The sequence below is a fragment of the Chrysemys picta genome, chromosome 20, assembly GCF_011386835.1.
Source record: "Chrysemys picta bellii isolate R12L10 chromosome 20, ASM1138683v2, whole genome shotgun sequence".
Taxonomy (NCBI): Eukaryota; Metazoa; Chordata; order Testudines; family Emydidae; genus Chrysemys; species Chrysemys picta.
In genome coordinates, this window is record NC_088810.1 from 9,048,413 (window position 1) to 9,061,651 (window position 13,239).

Here is a 13,239-nt window from a genome sequence, read left to right on the forward strand (position 1 = left end):
GATCCCATCCAGCAGGGAGCAGCAGGAACACACGCACACACGCATGCACGCACACACATTCTCTCTCTCTCTCTCTCCCTCTCCGCATGCCCCCCACCCCCATTCCAAAGGTTGTGATTGCTGGTGACCCAGTTCCCAGGTAGATCCCAGCAATACCCCCAGGGGCCAGGATGCTGTCAGCCCAGAAGGCATCAACCCCACCCAACTCCGCCCGTAAGGAAGGCAAGGCAAGCAGGGCCGGCTCTACCATTTTTGCCGCCCCAAGCAAAAAGAAAAAAAAGCCGCTCAGATTACCGCCCGAACTGCCGATGCAAAAAGAAAAAAATGCCCAAACTGTGCTGCCCCAAGAATGGACGGAATGCCGCCCCTTAGAATGTGCCGCCCCAGGCACGTGCTTCCTCCGCTGGTGTCTGGAGCTGGCCCTGAAGGCAAGACTGGGCCAAGAGGGTGATCCACTGGAGGTATCTGGGCTCTAGGGTGCGGGGGCCCATGAGGGTGGGGGGGCTCCCCACACCCTGGAGTCCATGATGCAGAGGGTGAGTCCATGGGCCATCCCAACAGTGTGAGGTGTTGGCAGGAACACAGGGCTCTCCTGGGCCATGGACTCCCCTCCCAAACACAGGCACTGTACATTATTAGTGCTATTTATTAGGTGTATTACAGGAGTGCCTAGGACCCCATTCTCGGCCCAGGACCCTGTGATGGGATTCCCGGGGTGCAGCCTGGGACCGTGGGACCACTGTACATCAGTCTTTGCAAGCCTGAGCAGATTTTCCACACACTTCATACCAATTCATTGGCAAAGATAAACAGGTAAAGAAATGTATTGACTACAGAAGAGAGATAGTAAGTGATAGTAAGTGCAAAAAGTCAGAGTTAGTTACCAAAATAAAATAAAATATAAGTGCAGGGGACTGGACTAGACGGCCTCTCAAGGTCCCTTCCAGTTCTCTGCGTCTCTAAGCACGCATGTGGGGTTCCATGCAGAGCAGATAAAGCACACGACCAATGTGGTTGCAAGCTGAATCCGAATTCTGTTTATTGCAAGCTTTCTTTTATAGTTTTTCTCTACATTACATAACACAATTAGGCTATAATAACACATCTACGGATTGGACAAGAAGGAGAATCATGTGTTTATCACATGTATAGCCCCACACCGATTGGTTCAACCGTTCCTTACATAAGGCCATGATTTGTTTACCTCATCTTATATAATACTAGACCACCAGGGGGCCTTACATAAGGCCATGATCATCTTATATAATCCTAGACCACCAGGGGGCCTTACATAAGGCCATGATCATCTTATATAATCCTAGACCACCAGGGGGCCTTACATAAGGCCATGATTTGTTTACCTGGCAAGTGTCCCATCGTGACCCTTACCTCCTCATGGAACTTTCCATTAGGTTGGTGTAGGGATGATACATCCCCACACCTCCCCCCTTTTTCTTAAATAAGGCCTATAGGAGGGTCCAACTAACATTAGGACAATTACTAGCCACCTGACTACTTTTTTTGAACCTATAAAACTGACGACAGGTGACATTTAACAACTGGGTACATAAATACCCACGAAAACCATTGGGGTGTAAATAAGGATAGCCAATAAGACATGTTTTAAAGGGATCCGATGGGGTGGCCATGGACAAGCAAAAAGGGCTTTTTGGCCAGTCTGGTTCGCCCAGGTGATCCAAACATTTTGTCGTGGGTTAACAAAAGGTACATAGTTTGGACATACAAAGACCCCTACTCCTATAATAAGGAGTCCGAACAAATAGAAGCACAGCATTATCAGGTGTCTAGGCTGTGACAAACAACAAGTGCAAGTCCGGTGCCCCGGGGTCGTCGTTCGGCTTCTGTGTGGCGGCATGGTGTTCGGGTAGCAATATCATCTGCCGGAGGGATCTTTTCCGGTGGTTTTTTCCTATATGTCCTTTCAAAGTTAGATAAGCCTGGCTCCGCCATTCTTTTTAACCTATTCTGCAACTGCTCACCCTGCCCCGGGAACTCCGCCCGGAACTTTGGGGTACAAACATTATTGGTGACAGGAAAGCCGGGCTGGTTCAGGGCTCGCAATGTGTGGGACTGCGGGGGATGGCTCTCACCGGCCAAATGGGACAACTGATTCAGCATGTCCTGTAGCTGAAGGCCCTGTTTGTACATTTCCGCCCGAAATTCTTGTAACTTATCCCCTTCTGGGCTCGAGACCTCCATTTTATCCGCGGGGTCATCCGGTAACGGGACGATACTAGGATCAGCTTCGGGTGCACTGGGGATGAGTGGTATGATAGTGTCCTCACCCCCAAAGAACTTACGGGCTTCCACCGGCAACACATAAGGCGGCTCCTCTTTTGGCCAAAAGAGGTCATTAATGGCCGACTGGACCTCGGCTTCTGCCGCAAGCGTCTCTATCAGTTTCTTAGATTTGCACCATATTTGGCTCAATGACACGGCCTCCTTGTTGCCGTGAGAGACCGACTCCCAGAGGTCAGAGCCTAGACTTTCCCAGACTGCCTTATCAAAGACAGTATCAGGAGTAACAAAAAACCCGCGTCTCTGCCCCCATTTCAACAAATGGGACAACGCGTCAGAGGGAAGCTTCTCTCCCCGTTTTTTAGCGATGGGTAATAAAAAATCATGCACCGTCTCCTCCTCTGCAGACAAAGCAGAGCCCATTTTATTAAATGCAGCCGCTCACCTGTGAGCTCACGAACGTCTCTCTCGGATGACCAGGAGCCGGTATCCTCCGGTACCTCCTGCCGCGGCTGCCACCTCCGCCTTTTCTCACCGAACGCTTCAGTCGGCTGTGAGCTCACGAACGTCTCTCTCGGACGACCAGGAGCCGGTATCCTCCAGTACCTCCTGCCGTGGCTGCCACCTCCGCCTTTTCTCACCGATCGCTTCAGTCGGCTGTGAGCTCACGAACGTCTCTCTCGGACGACCAGGAGCCGGTATCCTCCGGTACCTCCTGCCGCGGCTGCCACCTCCGCCTTTTCTCACCGAACGCTTCAGTCGGCTGTGAGCTCACGAACGTCTCTCTCGGACGACCAGGAGCCGGTATCCTCCAGTACCTCCTGCCGTGGCTGCCACCTCCGCCTTTTCTCACCGAACGCTTTAGTCGGCTGTGAGCTCACGAACGTCTCTCTCGGACGACCAGGAGCCGGTATCCTCCAGTACCTCCTGCCGTGGCTGCCACCTCCGCCTTTTCTCACCGAACGCTTTAGTCGGCTGTGAGCTCACGAACGTCTCTCTGGGACGACCAGGAGCCGGTATCCTCCGGTACCTCCTGCTGCAGCTGCCACCTCCGCCTTTTCTCACCGAACGCTTTAGTCGGCTGCCTCGACGTGCAAGCCGAATCACGTCGGGGTCACCATTTGTGGGGTTCCATGCGGAGCGGATAAAGCACACGACCAATGTGGTTGCAAGCTGAATCCGAATTCTGTTTATTGCAAGCTTTCTTTTATAGTTTTTCTCTACATTACATAACATAATTAGGCTATAATAACACATCTACGGATTGGACAAGAAGGAGAATCATGTGTTTATCACATGTATAGCCCCACACCGATTGGTTCAACCGTTCCTTACATAAGGCCATGATTTGTTTACCTGGCAAGTGTCCCATCGTGACCCTTACCTCCTCATGGAACTTTCCATTAGGTTGGTGTAGGGATGATACATCCCCACACACGCAGTCTAAACTCTCAACTCTATTAGACTGGGCAATGTCTAGATTAAGCAGTTTTTCTCCCCGACCTGGATATTGCAGTCCTTAATATACAGGTTTGTTCCTTAAACCTGGGCCAGTCTCCTCTGTTGGAGTCTTCAGTCTTCTTCTGAGTGTCTTGGTTGATTGAAGCATAGGTGGGGGCAGGAAAAAGGCCCAGCATGGGGCCCCCGTGTTCTGTTTTATACCCTCAGTCCCATGTGCTTGGGGAACATGAGTCAAGGAATGTCTGGGGCATTGCTGAGTCTCCAGGCAAGGCTGAGCAATCCCCCCGTGTGGCCTCTTGCAGGTGAGTCATTGCATTGTAGCTTCCTTGTTGGACAATGGCTGTTGATGGGTTGTTTGACACCTGCCTGGGCCTTGGTTACTTTCCTTGCTGTTGCATGTGGGGAGCTAATATCTGGCTGATTCCCCAATTTACAGCATGTTTTAGTGACCACCATACAACACAATTCTCATAACTCCATATGCATTAATCATACACATATACGGATAGAGAAATGACTTTCAGCAGATCATAACCTTTCCCCTGATGCCTCACACCGCCTGCTTTATATGCAATATCACAATTATATAAAAATGAGGAATATGGGGGTTACAGGGCGCTCGCCCAAGGTATAGAATGTCACAGACCCCCTCATGCTAGTGCTGTACATCATTTATTAGCACCGATGGCTTGTCCCTGCCTGGTTCACTCGACTCTATGTTCCCGGCTGCCAGTGCACAATGGGGGCTCACCCAGCCCAGCTCCCCAGGCCTCCGGCCACCCGTCTCCGCACCCGGCCCAGGCTGGATTCCTCCTGTTTGCCCACACGCTGTGACTGGCGTTGGATGCGCTCACCCCTGCCTGGCGAATGGCTGGCTCACTCCTCTGCTAGGTCAGGATTGGCCGTCAGGGCGGAGGGGCATCGTCCCCACCCTGCGTCTCCTTGTCCCAAGCCCAGGGCCCGAGGCAGAAGGCGATGTGGCCACCTGGGCTGCACCACCCCCACCCGCCCCCACAGCATCGCCTGATGTCCTCCCATGGCAGCAGCACCTGCCCTTACTATAGAAGAATATCTCAAACAGCAGGGCTCTTGTCTGGCTCTGGGAGGGGGGACTAATGGATAGAACACGGGGGCTGGGCAGCAGGATGCCTGGGTTCTATCGCCAGCTCTGGGAGGGGGGTGGGGTCTAGTGGTTAGAACAAGGAGGCTGGGCAGCAGGACACCTGGGTTCTCTCCCCAGCTCTGGGAGGGGGGTGGGGTCTAATGGTTAGAACAAGGAGGCTGGGCAGCAGGACGTCTGGGTTCTCTCCCCAGCTCTGGGAGGGGGGTGGGGTCTAGTTATTAGAACAAGGAGGCTGGGCGGCAGGACGTCTGGGTTCTCTCCCCAGCTCTGGGAGGGGGGTGGGGTCTAGTGGTTAGAACAAGGAGGCTGGGCGGCAGGACATCTGGGTTCTCTCCCCAGCTCTGGGAGGGGGGTGGAGTCTAGTGGTTAGAACAGGGAGGCTGGGCGGCAGGACGTCTGGGTTCTCTCCTCAGCTCTGGGAGGGGGGTGGGGTCTAGTGCTTACAGCCACCTGTGCCCCTCCCACACCTCCTCTTGTAGGTGCTGGGAGCTGGGCTGGGCCTGGGCCAGAGGCTCTTCCCCACTGAGGAGGAAGGATCCCAGCTGGGATTAGCTGAGTAAATGGGGCAGCAGACCTGTGTGCCACAGAGATCGCCAGCTGCTTAACCCTTTAGTGTCCGCATGTGGAGATGGGACCTGATCAAAATGGAATGGGGGATGATGGGAGAATGGGATCGGGTGGGTTAAAGCAGGGGGATGGGAACCAGGACACCTGGGTTCTATCCCTGGCTCTGGGAGGGGTGGGGTCTAGTGGTTAAGGGGGGTGGTGGCTGGGAGCCAGGACTCCTGGGTTCTATCCTGCTCTAGGTGGGAAATGGCAGGTGTTTGCTCCATTGCGAACCCCAGGTTGAGCAGCTGCTGCCAGAGCCTTTTGCACACCTTGGGCCATGGCCCCCATGGGGGGAGGGATGGGGAAACTGAGGCACGGTCACCCAGTAGATCTGGGACTCAAATCCAGCTCTCCAAAGTCCCAGACCAGTGTTCTATACACTATACAACACTTCCCTCCAAACCCATTATGGGGACCCCTCATAGGGTGCAGAAATCACCCCCTACAGAGCTCTGCCTCATCCCCTGCTTCTCCCCAGCGTGGCAATAACCCTCTGCTAATCCCATTTATGCAGCCAAACCAGAGGGGCAGGCTGGCCCAGTGGTGAGGGTGCTACCCTGGGCTGTGGGGCTCTACAGTTCAATTCCCAGCTCTGGGACAAACTGCCTGTGTGACCTTGGACAAAGCACTTAGCTTGCCCCCTCGTGCCTCAGTTTCCCCCTGAGGATGGCTGTGATGCCCTGCCTCTCCGGAGAGATGCCCAGGGCAATTGGGCCAGATAAGGAGCTGGTTGGGCAATAACAGGCCTCAGAAGAGGGGTAAGCACTATTCTAATGTATGTAAATGAGGCTGGCTCCCCACAGAGCCAGCAGCCGGCTCCAGGGCTGTGCCCCCTACAGCTGACAGGGACCCAGCTCCAATCCACCTCCCAGGGGCTGTTTGCTGAGCCAGGTGCTGTGTCTGCCGGATGCGGGGTGGCTTCCCTGTCTCATGGGCATGTGGGAGCCCTGGTGCTCGAGCCAGACCTAACGAGAACAGCTGATCCCTGTGTCACTAGCCCAGGGCCGAGGGAGACTGACCCCTCCAGGAGCTGGGGCAGGGCTGGGAATGGAACCAAAGTATCCTGAGGACCCCTAGGAGCCTGGCTGAGACCCTCCAATTCACTGCATGCAGGGGCCAGATGTGGGCCAGGCCCAAATTACTCGGGGGGAGGCCCCTGCTGCCCCATCCAGTCCTGCTGAGCTGCCTTCCTTCCCCTTCCCCAGTGCTGTTCCCCAACCCCCTGGGGTCATGGTGGCTGGGGCCCTGTCAAAGACTCCCAGGTCGTGCCCACTCTTGGCTCCGTACGGTCCCATTCGGCGGCAATTTGGTGGACGGTCCCTCACTCCAGCTTTTTTTTTTTTTTTTTTGTCGTTTGGGGCGGCAAAAACCCTGGAGCCGGCCCTGCCCACATGCCCAGTCTCTCCCTGCCTAGAGCCCACGGACAGTTTCCTTCACCTCAGGGAGATCTCAGCAGCGACCAGCAGGGGGTTAAACCCCCACCCTTCCCAAGCCTAGTAACCATCCCCCACTGCCATGAAAGCACATAGATCAGCAACCCTTCCTCGGGGGGGAATGACAGGATCTGCCCCACCCCTGCCCCCTCCACTCCCACACAGGACCCTGGGCACCCGACACAGCTGGGAAGAGGTGCAGGGACCTACCAGGGACAGGCAGCCCGGAGTCATGAGCTGCTGGGACAGTGCAGGGCCCTTGGAGGGTTATAGGCACCAGCTCCTCCCAGGTCCAAAGGTCGCTGTGCCTGGCAGGGCCTCCAAAGGGTGAATGGCACTGGCTCTGCGCGGGTTCAAGGGTTCCTGAGGGAGGAGCAGGGAGCACAGTGCCTGGACCTGTCACACAACCCCACAGAGGGCTCCCACCAAGGCACGGGACTGTTCTCCCAGCTGCAGACACCAGCACAGGCCCTTGAGTCGTTCCGGGAACACGCCAAGGAATCAGCTCAACTGGTGCCAAGGTGCAGCTGGCTCTGGGGTGGGAGAGCCAAGTAATAGTCTCACCCTGCTCCCTGCAGAGCTGAGCCTCCCATTACCGGCTGAGGCGCTGGAGACGCCTGACTTTCAGGAGAGAGGACCCCCACACTGCTCCCTGCAGCACAGCTCCCCTAGTAGCGCATAGGGACCAACACTGACACCGGGAGGTCTGTCTCTGTCCCTGCCCTGCCATGGCGCGTGAATACTTCACCCACAAGGGGGTACTGTTCCCATGCCTGGATTACTCCCCCAAGGAGCTGAGCTACGTGGAGAACGAATTCCAGGTGCGGGACGACGACATCTTCAATGTCACCTACCCCAAGTCAGGTAGGGGAGAGCGTGTGTGTGTGTGTGTGTGTGTGTAGGGGGCTCCTGACACACACACGGACATTAGATGGAAACACCAAACCCGTCACATGACCTGATTTTCTAGATGCCAGACCCCGGGCACACACACACGCCCAGCCCAGGGTGAGACAAAGCAGGCTGCTCCCTGGGGCCCAACTCACTCACCTGGTGCTAGGCTGGCTCTCTGCAGACACACTGTGATCACAGGCTTTCTCCAGAGCCACCGGCAGGGCCAGGAGACCCCTGTCACAGCAAAATGAGACCTTCTGATTTTAGCACGGTCAATGCACCTCAGCTGATGGGGGCTGGGAGCCAGGACTCCTGGGTTCTCTCCTCAGCTCTGGGAGCAGAGGGGGACCTAGCAGGTTGAGGGCTTGTTTCAGGCCCATTAACCCTTTCACCCCCAGGCACTAACTGGATGCTGGAGATCCTGAGTCTGATCCGTTGTGACGGGGACCCCGGCTGGGTGCGCAGCGTGCTGAACTGGGAGCGGGCGCCCTGGTTGGAGAACCGGAGGGGGCTGGAGGCTGCCCTGAAATACCCCCCGCCCCGGCTGCTCTCCTCCCACCTCCCCGTCCAGCTCTTCCCCAAGTCCCTGCAGCGCTCCAAGGCCAAGGTGAGAGGCAGGAGAGCAGGGGCTGCGGGTCGGGATTGAGGGGCACCGACAGGGCTGTGCGTCGGGAGGGGGGTGAATCCAGGGCTGCTGCTGGGTGTGAGTTACAGCAATGTGGGCGTGCGGAAGAGCAGCCAGTGGGGTGCGGCGAATCCTTCTCCCTACACAGAGGGTGGGGAGGTGACGGCCCGGAGTGGGTGGCTAATCGCTGGGTCCATTTGTAATCCCCCTCCCCCGATTGGTAGTGACCCCCTTCCCCTCCCCCCAGATCATCTACACCCTGCGCTGCCCCAAGGATGTCCTGGTCTCGCTGTACCACTTCTCCAAGCTTCTGTGTCTCTTCAAGGACCCTGGTTCACTGGACTCCTTCCTCGAGGACTTCCTGAGTGGGAACAGTGAGCAGCACCCCGGGACCCTCGGGGGCCCTGCTGCAGTTAGGAATACGCAGGGTTTTTCCACCTCTGAGGCAAACCAAACCAGCCAGACAAAGAGGACTTTGGTCTCACCCCACTGGCTAACCACAAGTCACACAAGCAATTCCCTTAGACACTCCAGTTTCACAGTATCACCACCAGTGCCACTTGTTATGCGGGACAAATGGTTATGAAAACCAATACCTCAGTAAAAGAGAAAAGGTTCTCCTGATCCCATTGGACTAAGCCCCAGACCCAGGTCAATATACAAATCTTACCCACAAATCACGCTGTTGCCAATCCTTTAGAATCTAAAATCTAAAGGTTTATTCATAAAAGGAATAAGATAGAGATGAGAGTTAGAATTGGTTAAATGGAATCAATTACATACAGTAATGGCAAAGTTCTTGGTTTAGGCTTGTAGCAGTGATGGCATAAACTGCAGGCTCAAACCAAGTCTCGGGAACATCCCCAGCTGGGATGGGTCATCAATCCTTTGTGTAGAGCTTCCATTCATAGCAAAGTCCCTCCAGAGGTAAGAAGCAGCATTGAAGACAAGATGGAGGAGAGGCATCAGCCTTTTATGTCCTTTCCAGGTGTAAGAACACCTCTTTGTCCTTACTGTGGAAAATTACAGCAAAATGGAGTCTGGAGTCACATGGGCGAGTCCCTGCATACTTTGCTGATTTGCAAGGTGTATCTGCCTTCTCTCAATGGGTCCATTGTATAGCTGATGGTCATTAATGGGCATCAAGCAGGCTAGGCAGAGCTAACACCAACTTGTCTGGGGTGTCTCCCAGAAGCATAGCATAAGTTTGAAATACAGACAGTACAGAGCCAATATTTATAACTTTAACTCCAAAATGGATACACACATATAGACAGCATAATCATAACCAGCAAACCATACCCTTGTCTTAGACACCTCATTTGACCCCCTTTATACAAGATTTGGTGCCACTACAGGACTTTGGTTGCAACAATGTTCTATATGGTCCCAGATAATATCAATAACGTCACAGAGGGGACTTAGGTGGAAGTAGTGCTTGTTTTGTGCCACGGCCCCGGCACCTCTGGGCCTGGCAGTTCAGAGCTCCAGCACCTTTGGGCCTGGCAGTTCAGAGCCCCAGCACCTCTGGGCTGGCTGCATCAGTTATGCATGTAAAAAAATTGCTTGAGCCGTGGCACCACTTTAATTATAAATTAAACAGTGGGTGGAGGGGCCCAAGGGGGGCAGCTCTGGGGTCACCGTGCCGCTCTCTCTCCTGCACAGTGGCCTACAGCTCCTGGTTCGACCACGTCACCGGCTGGATGGGGCTGACGGGCAACGAGAACTTCTTCTCCATCACCTACGAGGAGCTGCAGCAGGTAGGGAAACTCCGCCCTTGGGTCACGCCCACACATAGCCCCGCTCCTGAGACCTCATCAACACATAACTCCACCCCTGGGGTCACGCCCACACATAGCCCCGCCCCTGAGACCTCATCCACACATAACTCCATCCCTGGTGCCACGCCCACAAATAGCCCCGCCACCTGGTGACACCCCCACATGTAACCCCGCCCCTGAGCCATGCCCACACGTAACCCCACCCCTAGAGCCATGCCCACATGTAACCCTGCCCCTGAGCCACCCCCACATATAACCCTGCCCCTGAGCCATCCCCACATATAACCCCGCCCCAGGCCCCCAGCCAGGAGGTGTTCTAGGGTGTTCCCAGCCCCAGCTCCCCAGGCCTCGGCATCCATGTCCCGGGTGTTGGCTCCTCCTGGCCTTTGCATTCCTCTGCCCCTGGCCTGGAACAGGGTCTGACCTCAGGTGGCCAACGTGGATCACTGCCAAGGCCCTCTGCCCTTGAAGGGGTCTCTTCCTCAGCACCTAGTGGGGAGCAGGACCCTGCGGGGGGAGGGAACTGAGGCACATGTGGACCATAAAATTGTCACCCAGGAATCATCCTCTTCATGGCAGTGGGTGTCTTCCCCTAGGATCTGCGGGGCAGCGTGCGGAGAATCTGCCACTTCCTGGGGAAGGAGCTGAGTGAGGAGCAAGTGGCCGCGGTGGTGGAGAACGCCTCCTTCCAGAGCATGAAGGGGAACAAAATGTCCAACTACTCGCAGCTGAGTGACGAGTACATGGACCACCAGAACGGGGAGTTCCTGAGGAAAGGTGAGTCCAGGCCTGGGCTCAGGGCCGGGGCCCGATTCGTGGGGGCTTATAATCAGCGGGGCAGCGCTCTGACAGCACTTTGCATTGCCACGCCCCGGCCCAGGGAGTGGGGCCACAGGCTTGCCGCGCTCTGGCTGGGCGCGGGGTCCTCTTATGCGCGGGGCCCGATTCCGGGGAATCGGCCTAAAGCCGGCCCTGCCTGGGCTAGCCGGGAGCTGCAAGTTGGGACTCAGGTGCACCAGCAGAGCTGCATGAGGCAGGGCCAGGAGAGCAGGGGGCTTTAAGTCAGGAGTGAGGGGCATGGGCAGAGGTTGCGGGGGCAGGGCTGGGGAGCAGGGGCTGTGGGTTGGGATTGAGGGGTGTGGGCAGAGTTTGCGGGGGCAGGGCTGGGGAGCAGGGGCTGTGGGTTGGAAGTGAGGGGCATGGGCAGAGGTTGCGGGGGCAGGGCTGGGGAGCAGAGGCTGTGGGTTGGGAGTGAGGGGCATGGGCAGAGGTTGCAGGGGCAGGGCTGGGGAGCAGGGGCTGTGGGTTGGGAGTGAGGGGCATGGGCAGAGGTTGCGGGGGCAGGGCTGGGGACCAGGGGCTGTGGGTTGGGAGTGAGGGGCATGGGCAGAGGTTGTGGGGGCAGGGGTGGGGAGCAGGGGCTGTGGGTTGGGAGTGAGGGGCATGGGCAGAGGTTGTGGGGGCAGGGCTGGGGAGCAGGGGCTGTGGGTTGGGAGTGAGGGGCATGGGCAGACGTTGCGGGGGCAGGGCTGGGGAGCAGGGGCTGTGGGTTGGGAGTGAGGGGCATGGGCAGAGGTTGCGGGGGCAGGGCTGGGGAGGAGGGGCTGTGGGTTGGGAGTGAGGGGCACCCTAGACCAGACAGCACCCCTCCCCCTGCCCCGGCCTCACCACTAACCGGCCCCAGTCTGACCTCAGCCCCCTCCCCCCCTGCCACGCTGTGGGGGCTGCACTGCCGCCCCTTCCCCTCCCGGCAGAGCCCACCCCGGCTTAGGGAGCTTCCTCCTCCTCATCCCCGGAGAGCCAGGCAGCTGCCTGCAGCCCCGGAGTGAGCGAGTCCATGTTCCCTGTGGTTTGCAGGGATCTGCGGCGACTGGAGGAACCATCTCTCGGAGGCACAGAGCCAACGATTTGACACCGTTTACCGGGAGCGGATGCAGGGTCTGGGCATGACCTTCCCCTGGGACTGACGGCCCCGCGCCCGCCACATCTGCACCCGCAATACACCGGCCCTGTGCCACCCACGTGCTGCTGCTCTTCCTGTGCCCTGGGAGATGCCCCCTGGGGCAGCGTCTCTAGAGCATCAGCAATAGGCAGAGCTGGGCTGGGGCATGTGTCCAGGCGAGGTCAGTGAGCGCGTGCACACACAGGGCAGGGCTCAGCTGAGGTGTATTTAAAATCTGTCCATTGCAGGGTGTTCCTGGTCCTGCTTGCATGCAGGGGCTCTGCAGGGAAATGTGAAATTCAGCACAGAGCCAGCCCAGAGCACGGCGCGGGAGCTGGGCCTCTGTGCGGGGAGCAGCCTGCTCTGTCTCTCTCGAGTTTGGGTTCCTGTGCTTCAGGGCTCTGGATTCTAAGAAATAAAATCAGGTGATGTGGCAACCTTCCAGCAAGAGGATTTGGTTTTTTAATCTAACTTCTTTGGGTTTGCCATGAACAGAACATGATCCCATCCAGCAGGGAGCAGCAGGAACACACGCACACACGCATGCACGCACAGACATTCTCTATCTCTGTCTCTTTCTCCCCCACTCCCCATGCCCCCTACCCCCATTCCAAAGGTTGTGATTGCTGGTGACCCAGTTCCCAGGTAGATCCCAGCAATACCCCCAGGGGCCAGGATGCTGTCAGCCCAGAAGGCATCAGCCCCACCCAACTCCGCCCGTAAGGAAGGCAAGGCAAGCAGGGCCGGCTCTACCATTTTTGCCGCCCCAAGCAAAAAGAAAAAAAAGCCGCTCAGATTACCGCCCGAACTGCCGATGCAAAAAGAAAAAAATGCCCGGCCTGTGCTGCCCCAAGAATGGACGGAATGCCGCCCCTTAGCATGTGCCGCCCCAGGCACGTGCTTCCTCCGCTGGTGCCTGGAGCTGGCCCTGAAGGCAAGACTGGGCCAAGAGGGTGATCCACTGGAGGTATCTGGGCTCTAGTGTGCGGGGGCCCATGAGGGTGCGGGGGCTCCCCACACCCTGGAGTCCATGACGCAGAGGGTGAGTCCATGGGCCATCCCAACAGCGTGAGGTGTTGGCAGGAACACAGGGCTCTCCTGGGCCATGGACT

At 56.9% G+C, this 13,239-nt stretch overlaps 1 protein-coding gene across 1 annotated transcript; it reads left to right on the plus strand.

Annotated features, from left to right (window-relative positions):
- Positions 1-7,234: 7,234 nt before the first annotated feature.
- LOC101940106 (sulfotransferase 2B1-like) lies at positions 7,235-12,564 on the plus strand. Its single transcript, XM_065574449.1, has 6 exons — positions 7,235-7,749; positions 8,178-8,386; positions 8,652-8,778; positions 10,070-10,164; positions 10,782-10,962; positions 12,043-12,564. The coding sequence occupies exons 1-6, from the start codon at positions 7,614-7,616 to the stop codon at positions 12,150-12,152; spliced, it is 858 nt and encodes a 285-aa protein (XP_065430521.1). The 5' UTR covers positions 7,235-7,613; the 3' UTR covers positions 12,153-12,564.
- Positions 12,565-13,239: the final 675 nt, after the last annotated feature.